This window comes from Pelodiscus sinensis, chromosome 6 (assembly GCF_049634645.1).
Source record: "Pelodiscus sinensis isolate JC-2024 chromosome 6, ASM4963464v1, whole genome shotgun sequence".
NCBI lineage: Eukaryota > Metazoa > Chordata > Testudines > Trionychidae > Pelodiscus > Pelodiscus sinensis.
The window spans coordinates 66,920,223-66,936,830 of NC_134716.1; the positions used below are offsets into that span (position 1 = coordinate 66,920,223).

At 42.3% G+C, this 16,608-nt stretch overlaps 1 protein-coding gene across 1 annotated transcript; it reads right to left on the reverse strand.

The window, feature by feature from the left end:
* Positions 1-276: 276 nt before the first annotated feature.
* MACIR (macrophage immunometabolism regulator) lies at positions 277-15,082 on the reverse strand. Its single transcript, XM_075932054.1, has 2 exons — positions 14,961-15,082; positions 277-2,632 (listed from the first exon to the last, which is right to left on the reverse strand). The coding sequence occupies exon 2, from the start codon at positions 2,609-2,611 to the stop codon at positions 1,988-1,990; it is 624 nt and encodes a 207-aa protein (XP_075788169.1). The 5' UTR covers positions 2,612-2,632; positions 14,961-15,082; the 3' UTR covers positions 277-1,987.
* Between the last annotated feature and the right edge of the window lie 1,526 nt (positions 15,083-16,608).

The window sequence follows — 16,608 nt, forward strand, 5'->3', positions numbered from 1 at the left end:
AGTGCGGAAGGGGCCAAAAATCCCTGACTTACGTCCTCGGCCCACATTTACAACGGTGCACGGTGCGAATCGTCAATGAGGGTTCGAGTTACAATGCCCCCGACTTGCAATGCTTCCCCAGGAACCAATCGCATCACAAGTCAAGGGTCACCTGTATCTGACTTTCTGAAAATCAGATCTTTAGAGTATAGTGCTGCATACAGTCCTAAGCTAATACAGGACTGTTATTTGTAGTATCCTCCCAGTTTCTGCACAAAAGGACTGCACAACAATATATATTTTTACACCACCCTTTTATTTCATAGCCAGAAATACAGTTCATAGGGTCAAAAAATCAATAAATAGTGGTGTTTAATCATTAAACATAAAACCCATCTCTCTTTGGCATCTGACAGTATTCTGTTTGTGAAACTAGAGACTATATAGGAATAGTTTACTTTAGAGATCATTCTTAAATACAATAAGTTTACAGAGGTGCAGTTTACGTTAAAATATACATCAGCTATAAATATTTCTAACATACCTAAAAGACTAATCAAACCAGTAGAATGCAAAACTATCCACAGGCTCTTTACTGTAGCCAACTACAACTGTGGAGTAAGTGAAAGGATGAAAAGAATTCTTGTTTTTCCACAACCCACATTCTGCACTAGTGCTTTCCATTCATTCTGGGGAAAAAAAAATCAAAATTGTGCTAGGTATGACTGTTCAATTATAAATTATTTCTATTTCATAGACACGGTGCTTATTTAAATCTTTAACTTCTAAATAGCTCACTGAGCAGAACCAAGCATGGTTTCACACCCTCAGTAATAACTTGCACCTTTAAAAGACAAAGAATGAAAAATGGTACTTTTACAGAGGCAAGCTACATTTATTTTCCAAACATATTTAAGTTTGCAGTAGTTAAAATTGCATTTGCTGTCATGAAGCAACAAATTAAGTCAGTGCATTTGATATACATTGTTAAATCCAGACTCAGTACTTCAAGGTTGCTATAGAAGCACTGTACTCCTTCAAATTAATTCAGGCATCTGGATTTTTAATTTTAAAAAGTGTTCAGTGCTGCAAATAACTGGAATTTCCAGTCCAATGCTAAAGTTGTGTTTTTAACACCTTCCATTACTTATACATGTAATACAAATAAATATTTTAAAAAAATCAAATTTCATTCAATGCTACTTTCTAATGTAGACATTTTAATCTATAATGTTGAAATCTAAATTGGGTCCTTGCTTATATGTCAAAACAAATTTTAAAAACCAAAGTTTATTACAAGTAAATAATCCTTGTAAGTAAATTTGATGAAAATCTTCATTTCCAGACTGGATTTTTTTTAAAAAAAATATTCCAAATACTTATTTAACCTAAGTTTTTAAAATAGAGGAAGAAAAAAAGAAACTAAAAATAACTTTGATAATTTTCAATATTTGTTCATTTGCATCAGTGAAATCTTTTTCTAGCACAGACCCACTTTCAAAATGTTTAAAACAATCCAGTTTAAATAACAAGTGGTCCAATTCAGCCACTTTCACATTCTTTTCAGTAATGCAACAAATTACCATACATACATTTTAGTGTAAAGTACAGAAAATGACAAAAGGAGAACTTGATGCTTCTTCGACAGCAACTTCCAATAGCAAGCCAAGTTAGCAACAACCAAGCAGACACCATCACCAATTTCTGAGTGTCAAATCACCGTAAATACCTGTACAAAAGCCTTTTCTTTGTTAAAAAGTGTCCCAAAGAAACGTCCACCAATTAGAGTCAGATTTTCTTCAGAAGCTAATCAATCAGAAAAGATGTTTCCCCTCCAAATATCTGAGACATTTTGGGTGTTCAAAATTTAATTCAATAAATAACGTTCTGATAATACTTAGCTGATACAACCACCTACAATGTGGACAGTCATGTACACAGTACAATAGTGGATTTTTGCAGCAATGAAGAAATTATCAGGAGTTGGCTTTAACTTCCACATGGTAGTTCATGTGTTATTTCTAGCAAACATACGGTCCCCTCTTAGTGTAAGGTGCTGGAGCTGATATTGTAGCACTTCTGTGTCTGCAGGTTCCTTGATGTTCATTTTATCTAAATTGAGGTAGTCCAGGGATTTAGAATGAGCCCTCTTACCTTTGAGGAGACAAAGAGGCAGAGGACCATGAAGTGCCTTGTAGGGTTCATATGGTAAAGCCTTAGTGCATTTATCCCCTGAGCTCGGCATCCGTCGTCTCCTTCTTCCATTTACAGCTGGAATCTCATATGGCTGATAGTACCTACTTCTAGCTTTGTACAACCGTGAGGAACGTGTCAGTCCTGAATCAAGTTGTTTGGAGCGCACGGTGGGCATAGCTTCCACTTTATTTTCTTCACTTCCTGTACACTTCTGGGCTAATTTCAAGAGCTCCTCACCAGTTGTGAAGCCAACCAGGTAGTTAGAATCCATGTGAAGGATCTGATAGCCTGAAACAGTCCGTCGCATTGGTGAGCATGGGGTGCTGGAGCATCGAGGTTTCTCTGCTTCCACTTTGCCTGTGGAACTCACCTCTGCAATAGGTAAGGGAAGCGTAGCTATGGTTGTTCTGGTCTCTCCATTTATGTCAACTTCCATTTTAAATACAACTCTACTCTCCTAAAAATAAAAAAGAGCTGAATTAGAAATACAAACAAAAATACGTATAAAGCCTTCAGATAAGCAGGATTATCTCAGAAGGCTTAACACTCCTAACTTACTAGGGTAGGAGAATGCAGGCAGCACCTCTCTATTCTGCCTCATCTCTCATTCTACACAGTGTCTTACAGTAAGCGTATCAAATGCACTTCATTTCTCTCTCTCAGAATTACTTGGCCTGTTTTAACTAAAAATGACATAAGTATTGAGATGGAATATTTTTATGTTGCTTTTCTGCAAACAATGCATTCAATGAATTCAAGTATAGCGTTCATTTTGTATGGTGCTATTTTAACTGGACAAAGCACAACATAAGTACTCTTTCCACTCCCTAAAGCTGAAATCTTTTAATCTGTTTGTTCTAAAAGTGTTACTCTCATTTGCTGTAAAGCCATTTTCACAACCCATTAATGTAGTTAAAGGTAATTTCTAGATATAGTCAACCGTGAACAGGAAAAAACTGGAGTAAATGCTTGAAAAATTCAACCAATAAGCTACTTGACCAAAGACTACAGCAAAAAGCCACATCTGAATATACCTTTGTATATTTTCAGAAATGAAACACTTATGTATCATGATGAGAGTGTCCTCTGGACTGTTTCATGAACCCTTTTCATAAACCATGCCCCTCCCCCAAAAAATGTAAACAACTTTTTCAATACAAAAGAACAACCTCCCAACTCATTCACATGTAATGCAATAATCCATGTAAACCACCAGCATATTTTCATTTACCACATCACAAACGTATGCAACAGCAACAAAATGCTACTGAACGACACTTCCCAGAATATCACAAACCTAAAAATTCACACTCCAGTATGACCACAGGAAACATATACTTACAAGAAACACCTTACAGTAAGACAAGGAGAGGTACTGACTCTAGCTTTTGTTCACTCTTGGTACATTAAAAAAACCACACACACACGCCAGACTGCCCTTCAATCTTCATTTCACAGCCCTTTCTCCACTTAATCCACTCTCAATGGTATTACTTGTGGGTATCTGGCATAGAAGTATGGTGTAAATGGAGGTAACAGCACAATAAATTAGGTGCTGGAAAGCTGGAATCCTTGGAGCAAAGAATTACTGTTGTGGTGTACAGTATCAGTAGTAGAAATATACATGCCTGTAGGCAGAGGGTTAGATGGCACACACTTGTGGGCAACTAAATTTTCACTTCCTTTTGTGACTGTGTTAGAAATTTTAGCTATTTCAAAAAGTGTTTTATTTAATTTATTTTAAAATGATTAATCATTGACTGTCACATCAACATGTAAACCCACACATCTTTCTTCTTTTCCAGGCATGGAATGATAACAGGTGGCTCTCTCAGGTCAATTCATTTTCAGTGGTTCATCAAAAAGGAGCGTCCCTCTATGGCTTCCCAGATCCTAGGACATGAAAGAGAATGGGGAAATAGCCGGGCAAGCTCTTCCGAGAAGCACAGTTCTGAATTCCATTACTGAATAGCATCTGTATCTGACAAGATTCCTATTATCTGCCACCAGGGGAACTATTTTATCATACTCTAAGGGTATGCTACTGGCCTCTATTCTGAGACTGAGGAGGGTGGACCTGAAGAACGAATCGAAAATTGCATTGGGAGGAATGAAGGAGGGTAACAGATAAAGAAGTGACAAACCACCATGCATACATCTGGAATTGGGCTCCTACATCATGAGGCTAACTTAAAAAAAAAAAAATCACACAATCAGGAGGAAATCATGTTATTCAAACATCAAAAGGCAGAGGAAAACAATGGGGAGCTTCCTGATTCACAATTTGTGCACAAGATCTCAGATTCAAAATTCAACCTTAATGAAAAAAATATACAATTTCCTCATGTTCGCTTGGAAGGAGAAAGTCACTACTTATCCTCTACTACGTGGTGGAGTGGCCAAGTTACTCTTCCACATTCCCTTTGCGTATAGCTACAGTGGCTTCACCTCTCCATCTCAGGGTATGACTACAGTGCAGAATTTTTCAGAAAAACAGCCATTTTTCTGGAAAAACTACACTTCTGTCCACACTGCAATTGTGTCCTTTCAACAGAAAGTCGAACAAATGTAGGAGGGTTTCTGACAGTTGCAAACCTCTTTCTACGAGGAAGAAGCCTTTTTCCAAGAGAGCTCTTTTGGAGAGGCATGTGTAGACAGGGAAGAGGAGTTTTTTACAAAAGAGGAGGCCTCCAGGAAAAAGCACAAGTGCCCTGGTAACCACTCCGTACATAGCAATTACAACTTAAATGTGAGATAGCATCTAATCAATGCAGACACTATCTTTCGAAAAAGCAGATCACTTTTTTGGTGCACTTTTGCTGTATGAACGCTCTCTTCTGGAAAAGCTTCTTTTGAAAGAAGCTTGCAGTCTAGACGTAGCCTCAGTCTTTTATTTCATGTGCCCTTCTCCCATATTTGTCCTCTCTTCCCCCTCACATTTTCCCCTCATGTCCCCCCATCTGTCTCCTGTCTCTCAGACTCTCCTAAACACATTCTGCAACCTTCCACAGTCCTCTAGACGCAAACTCCCTCCCCCAGTTTCCCTCCCTGCTTTTCGGTTTTACTGCCTCAACATCAGTTATTCCTCACAGTGCCTCCCTCGGTCTACTCAGAGTCCAAAAGGCTGCTACCAGCTTCCCTTGCCAGCTCTGCTCCAGGCGAGGAGGCTTTACTGTGGGCTCTGCAGTATAAAGCTTATTTAAGCTTTACGCTGCAGTGCCACAGGGTGTAATAAGGATGGTAACGTGTAGACCTGTGGTTCCCCACCTTTTGTATATCACGGACCGGCAAACCCATTAGTAAAAATTTGGTGCACTGGCAACATTTTATTTGCATATTCATTACACAAATAATGAATATGCAAATAAAATGTTATCGGTCCACCTAGCCCCAAACCAGCTCCTTGCTCCCCAGTGCCTAACACCCTTTGGACCCCCCCCCCCCACTCCTACACCCCATGCCCTTTGATTCTTAAACTCTGAATCCTACAACCCATGCCAACAACCTCTTGCCCCATGACCCCACCATGCCCTCACCCAACACCCTTTTGCTCCCACCCCACCCCTGCACTCACCACAGCAAGGCTGCCCCCTCAAGGGAGCATGGGAGTTACTGCTGTGTGGGTGGGGAAATCAGCTCTCCTCCTTTGCATCTCCTCCCTCCCCTAGCACATCTTGTGCCCCCATGGGTGGGGGCACAGGGGGGAGCATAGAATCCCAGCCAGCAGTTATTACTGGGGGGAGAGGTGGGAGGAAGGCGCCTCCTGCTGCTGCCACCTGAGCCACTATGGCTGCCAGAGATGAGCCACTGGGAACAGCCAGCTTGAGCTCTGACAGCCACCGCAGCCCGGCAGCCAGCAGTTTACTACACAATTAACCCATAAGCCTTAACTTTATCGGTTAATCCTGTCAACTACACTCATTTCCCACTCCCCCTCCGATGCCTCTGTATCAGCGCTCTGACCAGTTCTGAGAGTCATGCACATTGCTTTCAATGAGGTGGCCCTGCATTCAGTGTGCTTGCCTGTTGCCCTGCCCTACCCTCCTACCCCCAACCCAAGCACTGAAGAGACTAGTATTCAGAAATCATGCATCATTATTTAGGGAACAGCAGGGACAAAAGAAAAAAAGAAGTCCAGGGCAGAAGCTTGGAGGTGGGAGTGAGGAGAGAAGAGATCACAATTGTGAAAAGGACAGCCTTTTCTTCATGATGCATCCCTGGGGTTGAGTGTGAGCCTACCTGTGATTTCCCCCTGGAAGAGGTGGCTATGGAACTCTGAGGAGGCAGTGTTGATCTGCAAAGGCTGGAGGGGGTGTAGGTGCATGTAGGAATTATGTAAAACTACCATGCAGTCCATCACATCCACTATGAACACCATTTTCTCTTGGTGCATCACTTTCCATTCCCTGCATGCTCTCCCTCCCTTACATTCTACATGCATCTTCTTCAGTATTCCACCTCTGGCTTATGCACTCCCTGTCCAAGCTGTGGATTGAACATTAAGACATCTGACTCATGCCGTTCTTTAATTGGAACCAAAAGACACAGATGAAGTAGAGTGATGCACAGGAGGTAATGCAATCATTATACACCATCAATATAAAGAGCTAAGCCAGATTGCTCAGAAATCTCTTCAATATGACTTAAGCTCCCACAGATAATTTGTTCATAAAAAGATCCAGGCCAAGGTGTCAACTGCACCAAATAGAGAGGGGGAAAAAACCACATTGGTAACAATGTTACAGTCCTTGAATCTACCAATTCACTTTGGTATGCTTGTATTTAAGAACATCCTGGAAAAAAAAGGAATTTATACATTCAACATACTGTAGGAGTATGGTCATAGAAGGGATGATTTTATTCTTTACTCATTTTAATACTTTAAGTGCATAAAATATATAAACACAAACCACATGAATTTTATTTCTATTGCAATTTGCTAAAGAATGTAGCAAAGTTACTTTGGTGTGTTTAATACACATGGCTATGGCAAACGAAAGCCAAAGCAGCCCAAACAGATTCTGTATGTTGGCTGTTAGCTGTAAAATACTGTAATCTTGTAAAAGAAACAGTTTTCACATATTTATTAAATGAGAAAAACAAAATGTAGATTGTTTACTTTATAATCATTAAAATGTTTTGTATATGTATGTTTCACACATACACAAAATATGTATGATGTGGAAATTTCTGGTATGTTTTGATGGCTCTAAATCTCCTGATGGAATTATACACTTACATAAGAACTGTTTATTTGTCTGAAAAGATTATATCCATTCTAGAGCTCAGTAAGTATACAGAAATATACATCAGGATAGCTGAACCACATAGCTGAAAGAAATAAAATTCACCCAAAATAAACCCCCAAGATATATGACTTCACACCATCCAGAAGACCTCGGGAAAAAACAGGCCTATTAATTTTCCTGCTTGGTTCCACATCCAACAAACCAAATATGAGTATTTCTCAAAAGACAACTGAAACCATGCAAATACAACTAACTGAGGAACTGTATGTCTGAATACAACTGAAATTATGAAGACTTATAATTATCAACTTAATGCAACAAATTATAGTTCTGAATACTCTATTCATGCAAATCTGTAATCAGCTTGGATAGAGTGCCCTGCCAAATGAATCTTAAAATATTTCTTCACTTCAGAGTAAGAGGCAATATAACTCAATTTCAAATTATATTTTGTTTTACGGTCTTATTTAAAAGTCAAGAATAAAATTGTAACAAATGGTGGTTTGCATCATAATATGCATCTAAGCTCTAATAAACTGTACTTTTGACTGAGAAGCTGAAAACAGTAATCAGAAGTGCTGAGTCAAAATTAAAAATGGGACAGGATGACATAAGTGGACATTAAGATACTGATACTTCATTCATTCTATAAAATTATCCATAATCTTATTTGAAATCAATACTGCCATTAGGAATTCTCCTTTCAGTACACAGGTTCTGGAAAAACATTTTGTGCTGCAGTTCACAGTAGGCTCAACATTCCAAACTCCTTAGCAAGAAAAATAAAAAATTACAGGTGGTAAAGGTGGGATGGAATATTCTAAGTTTATTATCTTATCAAAAGAGAAACATGCTCATAAGCTCTTTCAGAATCAGAGAGGTTACTGCTATAATAGTCTCATTTGCGAGTAAATAGATTCAATGGAATCGAAATGAAGTATCCAACCACAGATGAGATCCACAATTGCCAGACATCTTTTTCCTAAACAGGCAGACCCTGCGTTCTGCGGGTGGTGGTAACGGGGGGTTGTAGCCAGACATGAACCCCATCTTGGTTTCTGTCCCCCCCTCCCCCTGAGAGCAAGAGAAAGGCAGTTAGCCTTTGATGCCCTGGGAACGCAAGTATGCTGCCTGTCCCTGACTCTCCCATAAACAGAAACCAGATAGTAATTGGGCTAACTGACGACTCGGGGCTCCCGTCGCCCTGATGGCTAGTACCAGTAATTGACACACCTGCACTGTCCCAGGAGAGGAATCTTCGCCCATCACATACCAGAGGTGCCCATTGTCTGCATTTTCCCAGGTGTGAATTATGCTTTGCACCCTTCTTGGAAAACTTGGTGTTCAAAGCCATTTTTCCTAATTGGCCACTTGAAACCAGGAAGAAGCCTATGTGACCCAAGGGGTACAAAGAGGGGTTTAGTAGCCCACCCCATTTGAGCTCCAATCATCTACACCTGCTGGCAGGTACTGATTGTCTCCCGAGGTCTGTGGGACGCCCAACCTTGTCCTACTTCTTCCCGAGGGATTGAAAGACGCTGGCCATGCCAAGTCTGGAACGCAGGGGTGAGAATATATACCTGCTAGGTGTCTATTTTGCATGCATTTAATAAGAGCTCAGCGAACCAAAAGGGTTTCATGGTACCTGTAAGTGACTTCTTAGTGTAATTTCTGTCCTGTCCTTTGTAGTGGCTGTGTTATCTGTAACACAGTAGTAGCATTTAACAGCTAAGTTTACCCTGTAACAATAAACCTGTAACTGTTTAAATTTTAACCTGACTCCTTCAGTTGCTGTAACAGAACCAAGCACAATTTAAAAGAACTTCAGCCGGTCATAAGGGACAGGTATAGGAAGAGCTTGGGCGTTTGGATCGTGTCACTCCCAGGTGACAGATCCGTTGGGGCATCTCTCAGTCTTCCCTAGACTGCCTGCTGCGAAGGGATCCTGTATCCTAGCGGCTGAAATCTGAGATGTAATAAGCTCTTCCTATAAATTCGGGGCATCTGTCAGCCTGTTGGCTGCCCTCTGCGACGGGACCCCAGTCCTAGCAGTAAAGTCACGGACGTTAAACCTTTTTCTCGGTAACTCTCTCACACACACACACACACACACACACACACACACACACACACACACACACACACACACACACACACAGACACTGCCCTGACTGTCAGCTGACAGGGGTATAAAGGGAAAGAAAACTTCAGGGATAATAATACCTATGAGTTGCACACATTCATGATCAACTGACAATCGTTCCACAAATACATAAATATACAAAGCAACCAGCTTAGAAGAAAAGTTGAAATGTTACCGTAAGAAAAATATATTCAGATTGGAAAGAAAATAACACAGAAAGCTCTGTAAGAAGAGGCATAAGAGGGCAGAAGTAAACATAAGGCAGCATGACATGACCCTGGGGGTTACCAAAGATGGAAAAAATCTGAAGAGAAACCTCCTGAGAGTATGGCTGCTTGAAAATCAAAAAGATGGAACTGAAGTCAAACTGAACTTAAATAGTAAGTGCAAGAATTTTATAAACTACTGTATTAAGTACCATTATCAACCTAACAAGGAATGGCAACTCTCAAAAGGCAAGACAAGTTGCAGTTACAGGTGAAGTAGCAAAACCCTTTACGGCAGTGGTTCCCAACCTGTAGTCTGCGACTGTACTGCAGGGGGTCCATGGAAAGTTTAAAAATAAGTGGTGGGTCCAATCCTTACCTTTATTTTTCTTTGCTTATTTTCTGTTCTTTTTTTTCCTCCCCCAGAGACGGTCCATGAAATTTTAATAGCTTAAAAAGGGGTCTGTATGCTCTAAAAGGTTGGAAACCATTGCTTTCAGGCAATGAGGAGAAAAGTTGCCCGGAATAACTTAATCATAATAAAGGACCATGAAGTATCAGTTACAACAAGATCCAGACAAACACTAGTAAAGACGGAATAGTTGGCAGAGAGAACACCGAAGACATTCAAAACAACCAGGTTCCTACAAACCAAACCAAACATAGCCTGCCCATTCTTCAAGGACAAAATATAACAAGATGTTCAGGCTAAGTAACAGACCAAGATGGCCCAAAGAATTAGCACATGCCACTAGCTCATCCTGTAGATGTCACAGTGAGTGGACTAGACTGGCATGATTGAGTATATAATTTATTCAGAGACTTCAAAATAGGGATATTAATGGGTAGCTTGTTATCTGGTAAGCATCACTCTTACTGGGTGATGATTACCAGGTAATGGTTAAACGGTACCCAGGAGAGCAGTCCACCATGGGTGGAGGGTTGCTCCAGCCCACCAGGCTCCTGTGCAGGGCTGCCAGCAGTTCCATGAAGAAGTGGCTCTGGAAGCGGCAGTGGCTTTCCTGGCCCCATGCAGAGCTGGAAGCAATACGGCTGGAGCAGCCCTTGCCTGTACTCCAGCTCTCCGGCTCCACACACTTAATCAGTTAACCTTAATATAGTTTTGGACAAATACATTTTTTAAAAGTTAACTTGCATGAACAGACAGTGAAAACAGTTGAAAGAAACAAGCTGGATATAAGGCTATGTAAGAAAATTCAATATTCTCCTTGAAATATTTTCATGTATTACTACATGATATTCACAAATAATGTGTTTGACAGATTTAATTTTTCTTGAAGATTTACAAATTGCCTTAAATGGTATTGCATCCCTTTTCCTACATTTAACCATCTATTAACAGTTCAAAAACATCTCCTTGCATGTACTAATAAAATGTTGTTTCTAACCGTCACAGACATTCATGTTTGCTACAGTTCTAAGCAGTTCAATTAAATGATTGGGATACCAGATTGTGACAAATGAAAAAGAAAACCATACTTTATAAATATATTTCCCTACATTGCTAATAACTCAGATTTCTTTAAAATGAGTATTTTAGAATATTTGCTTTTCTTGCAATTATTTATGCAATCTTACTTTTTGCATGCAAGTGTCAATACAAATGATAAAGTAAGTTTCATTTTAACAATGATCAGTTTCACTTTAAGATGACATTTTTAATTTTGGAACACCTGATTTCCAGAACTTCATGCAATAAAAACTTCAAATACCCTGTTAATTTTAAGTTTTCTGCATCTGAGTTATTTTACATATCACAAAATTCATTATATTCTACAAATATTTTAATGAGATCTTAAGATAATACACCACTTTGCTTAGACAAAACGTTCTCTGCTATTATGTTAGTTTTACCTACACAGTTTTACTTTTATAGCAAAACAGAAGCATGTTTGTTATTATGATGTATGCTAAAGTACATGAAAATACAAATCTTTAGGTTTTTGAATGTGCCATTTCTGAAACTATATTATCCTAAGTTCAACCACTATGTCAGGACACAATGCAAAATTTAGGGGGGAAAAAAACAAAGACAACCAAAAAAAAAAAACCCCCCACCACCTATTTAATGCAATTCAAAATGAAAATTTAGAACTAAACCCGTGTCATAGTCAAAATTTTTGCAAGGGTTAAATTAATACTAGATTACCTTGTAACATGACATTCCAGATAAAAAGGTAATATTTAAGACACTGAAATAATTTCTCAAAACTTAACAGTGGGAACATAAGGGGAAAGCACAAAGGTCCCAATGCTTTGTTGTCCAGTTCAGTAACCGTATTACAATTTCTAATAGATGTCCTCTCTGGGTACATCACCCTTTTACTTCTTTTCAAACTCATTCCCACACGCTAACAAATACTGAAAGCTATGAATGCTCTTAACTCATTATATACAAGTGTAATGTGAATTCAAGATAAATGGCTATTAAAAGCCAAACTATACTGCTTCATACACCAGACTTGCCTCAAATTTCCTGCTAATGTCACCAGACAACTGAACTGAGTATTACCAGTCAGTCAGCCAATCCATCTTTATTGTAAAAGCATGTGTCTGTGTCTGATTGTTTAAGGCTGCTGGCCAAGTAAGCAGCATATGGCTGCTCAAAAGAGAAAAGATAAGAAGAGCCATGTTACAATGCCAGCAGTGCTATGCAACAAAAATAATTTCAGTTATCCACTAACTGATGTAAATACTGTTGCCTCATCTCCCTCCCTCCATCTTAAAATGACTGAAAAGTACCACCCTCCGTTGCTTATTAACCTCCTAGTAAGGATGTTAAATTTCAGTTAATCAACTAATCAAATAGTATATGCAATTTGCATCGACTATTCGGTTAACTGATAAGGGCACCTTTGCCTTTGAAATGTAGCTTTCCGCTAGCTCCTGCTACATTTCAAAGGCAGAAGCTCCATGGGGAGCACGGGGCCAACAGGGGACTGCTTGAGTCCCAGGCTAGTGCCAAGCTCCCTGCTTTTGAGATGTAGAAGAGCCCCCCCCCCCCCGCTCTTATTACAAGATGGTTATAACCAAGACAATTCCCCGAGAAAAATAGTTTTGCTAACGCCACTTGTATACCTAGAATTGTGTGATGTGCAGATTGAATCACAGCAGTACTTTGACTGGATGCAGAGCGAGCGTCAGACTCTCAAAGTTAGCAGTGTATGTAATCAGCACGTACCTCACCTCCCGTGCCTTGGCTTTATCCAGTGTCATTTTACCAGTAGGAAAAAAACTATGTGGATGGAACACAGAGAACCGTCTCATGGGCCACGCACAGAACCTGATGGGTCGTGTGTGTGGTTGCCCACCACTGTCCTAAAGCGGCACTCAGATGCAGAACCTAAAGAACTAGATGATGAGCACTGTGCTTGGTTACATGTTGAAAAGGAATTTGTTGTGGAGCTGCAGTGTATGTGTTTTAATCTGGACATTAAAAGGAATGGGAAGTGAGATGACCAAGCAAAGGGTTGGTGCCGAGATTTTGAATGATTTCTTGAGTTTAGTGATTGCATGGATAAGAAATATACTTCAGCAAACCTAATTACTTTCAGGTTTCTGAAGATGTATGAGCATTAATATCTATGTTAAATAGATTATTTCACTCCTAAACTGTCTCTAACCTTAAAAGGGTGCCCCTCCCACTGCCCAGCACCTCTCCCGATGCATTTTTTAAGTTTTTATATATTAACGGGGGAACTGATCCCTACATGAGGAAAACGGGTGTAATTTGGGGAAAAGAAGAGGCAGCAGAGTAGGCCAGCTGAGAAATTCCATTCTGTGTCATATATAGGCTTGTCTTCAACTCCACTTTACCCCTTATGCAACCCACAAGCCAAGTGGTGGGGGATGGGGAAAGAAGAGTAGGTCTGTATGAAAGAAGATCTGCATGCATACATGCCCTATATATAGGGCTCTGAGTAGAAAGTGGAGTCAGGCCTTTAGCTGCAGAAGCACCAAGGTCTCCCACCCCACCCAAAGCACTTTTGCCCATGAGGTGAAGATAGCACCAACTACTTGTGCACTGCACATGTGGACTCTGCTCCCTTCTCCAACCCCACCCCTATACAGTCCTACTGCAAACACTACACTCTGCTGCACAGAGTAATTCCATGGCTCAAGGGTGATGGAAGTATATCTTCAGAGAACTGGCAGGATGTAACAGTCCCCCTTGGCTTTTCTTACTAGAAAGAAAGTAACTAGAACTAAAATTAGATTAAGAAGAATAAAGGTATTAGGGCTGTCCACTCAATGTTAAGCCTTAAGTTGTCTTCTTATCCCTGAGATCTTGTGAAAGAAAGAGTGTGTGTGTGTGTGTGTGTGTGTGTGTGTATTATACACACAAAAAGTTTCGAGTTTGCTGTAATGTGGGTATTTAACTATAGGGGTAAGATACCCTGCCAGCATGTCACACTGTCTATAATCTGTGCCCTATCACTGCACTTGTACATCCATAGCAAACGCTGTACACCTTCAGACAGCACAACCATTACACACCTCAGATGTTCTACAATGGACACACATGGAAAAAGTGCAGCACAACACAGCTCTGCACACACATCCCTATGCAATACAACGCTGCACATTCCAACACTGCCTTTGTATCCCACACTGACTCACAGTACACAACAGATCCTCCCTACCAACGCCCTTCAGCGAGCCCCCGCACCCTGCAGGTGAGGCGCTCCGCCGAGTCGGCTCTGCCCCCCCACGCACACGCAATTTACACCAGCCGGAACACGTGCCCCCTGACGCAAGGCAAAGCTTGTGCCAACAGAGGCAGAAGCGAGAGCCTTGCGGCGGGCCCCAAGCAGCGCGCAGCCCAGCGCCCCGCGCGCACGCTCCGCACACTCTGGGCAGCGGCGTCACAATCCCGCCTCCCCTCGCGCCGCGCACCTCGCGCGCAGACAGCACCGACCGCACCCGCTGCGGCGCGGCACGCGCTCGGGGCGCCCCCGTCCCCTGAGACCGCACCAGCCAGCCAGGGCGATGCCGCCGCTTCCCCCGCTCCGCCCTGGCCCTGGCGGGGGGCGAGCGCGCTGCACCGGCAGGGCCCGCGGGGAGAGAGGAGCTGGCCCGGCTGCAGCGCGACGAACTGGGCCGGGCTGGCCTTGCCCCGGCTGCTCAGCGAACGGGGTCGGCCCCAGCGCTTCCCCGCCGCCCTACCTGAGGTCCGGGGCGCCGGGCCCGGCTGCCAGCGGCGCTCGGGAAGGAGGCAGCGATCGCGGGCAAGAGACACAGAGACGCTGCGGAGTCCCGCCCCGCTCCGCCCCCAGATCACACGGGCCCGGGGCGGGGCTTGGTGCGGGCTGGGCGCCCGCCGCGCTGCGTGCGGGGCTGCTCCTGACGCTTCACCCAGCCCCACTTCCACACACGAATGGCGGCGTGAAGGGCTGGACGCAACCGCCTGCCGATTAACCCGGGGAAGTGGAATTAAGCTGTGCGTCTCCTCTGCACTGCCCGCTTTCACTGCTTCCCTCTTCGCCTGGGCCCTCGCTAGTGCCCCACTTGCCAGAGATCCCCCATGGGGACTAAATTAGCTGTGACCTCTGGTGAGATCTTGGAGTCATTGTGGGTAGTTCTCTGAAAACAGCCACTCAATGCACAGCAGCAGTCAAAGAAGCAAACAGCTTGTTGGGAATCATTGAAGGATAGAGAATATCTTCTTGCCTGTGTATAACTCCATGGTATGCCCACATCTGTGAACACTGTCCCCAGATGTGGTAGCTCCAACCATTCTCCACCTCCTCCCTCCTCCCCTCCAAAGCTATCTTGGCATTGGAAAAAGTTCAGAAAAAAAGGCAACAAAAGGATTAGGGGTATGGAAGAACTGCCTTCTGAGGAAAGAAGACAATGACAGACTTTTTGGTTTGGAAAAGAGCCAGTTGAGGGGAGGCTATTATAGAGCCCTAACAAAAATTGAGACTGGTGTGGAAAAAATGATAAAGAATTATTCACTCCTTCCCATAACAAGAGCTAGGGGTCACTAAATGAAATTAATAAGTAGCAGGTTTAGAACAAAGTATTCACACAACACAGTCAACCTATGGAACTCCTTGCCAGAGAATGCTGTGCAGTCCAAAACTGTGACAGGGTTCAAAAGAGAGCTATCTGACGGTACAGCTAGGCTGGGGGGTATGTGTGCGTGTGTGTGTCAGGTATCCCGAATAAACCTCCTCTGCTTTTTTTTTTTGTGGGAGAGCAAACACACTCTTTCGGAAGCCCCTGTACAGCCGGTCCCCAACTTACGGCCACCTTGACTTATGACCATCCGGGCTCCAAGTTACAAACGCGACCCACGCTTACAAACAGCACGGTCACAATGTAACTCAATGGGTTCCAAGTTACGGCTAAGCATTTGGTCCATAATGCTTTCATAACTCAGGGACCGGCTGTATTCCTCATTCCACGTGGAAGAAGGGAGCTTCCAAAAGAGGGGTTTTTTTCCAAAATTTGGCCCAGTCTAGACAGGCCAAATTTTGGAAAAGCATCTTCTGACAAAAGTATCGGAAAAATGTCCAATAGAACCTCACAGTCTAGCCGTACCCTAAGTTCATGCAGGATAGATTCATCATCAATGGCTAATAGTCAAGATGGGCAGATATGGTATTCTCTAGCATCTGTCCGAAGCTGGGAATGGGCAATGGGGTGGATCACTTGCTGATTGTTCATTCCTTCTAGGGCACCTGGCATTGGCCAGTCAGAAGACAGGATACTGGACTAGATAGAGCCAGTATGGCTGTTAGAATCATAGAATACTCCCTTCTACACACTATCATTTATGTCCAGGGCTCGCTGAGTCACGATGAGCCTC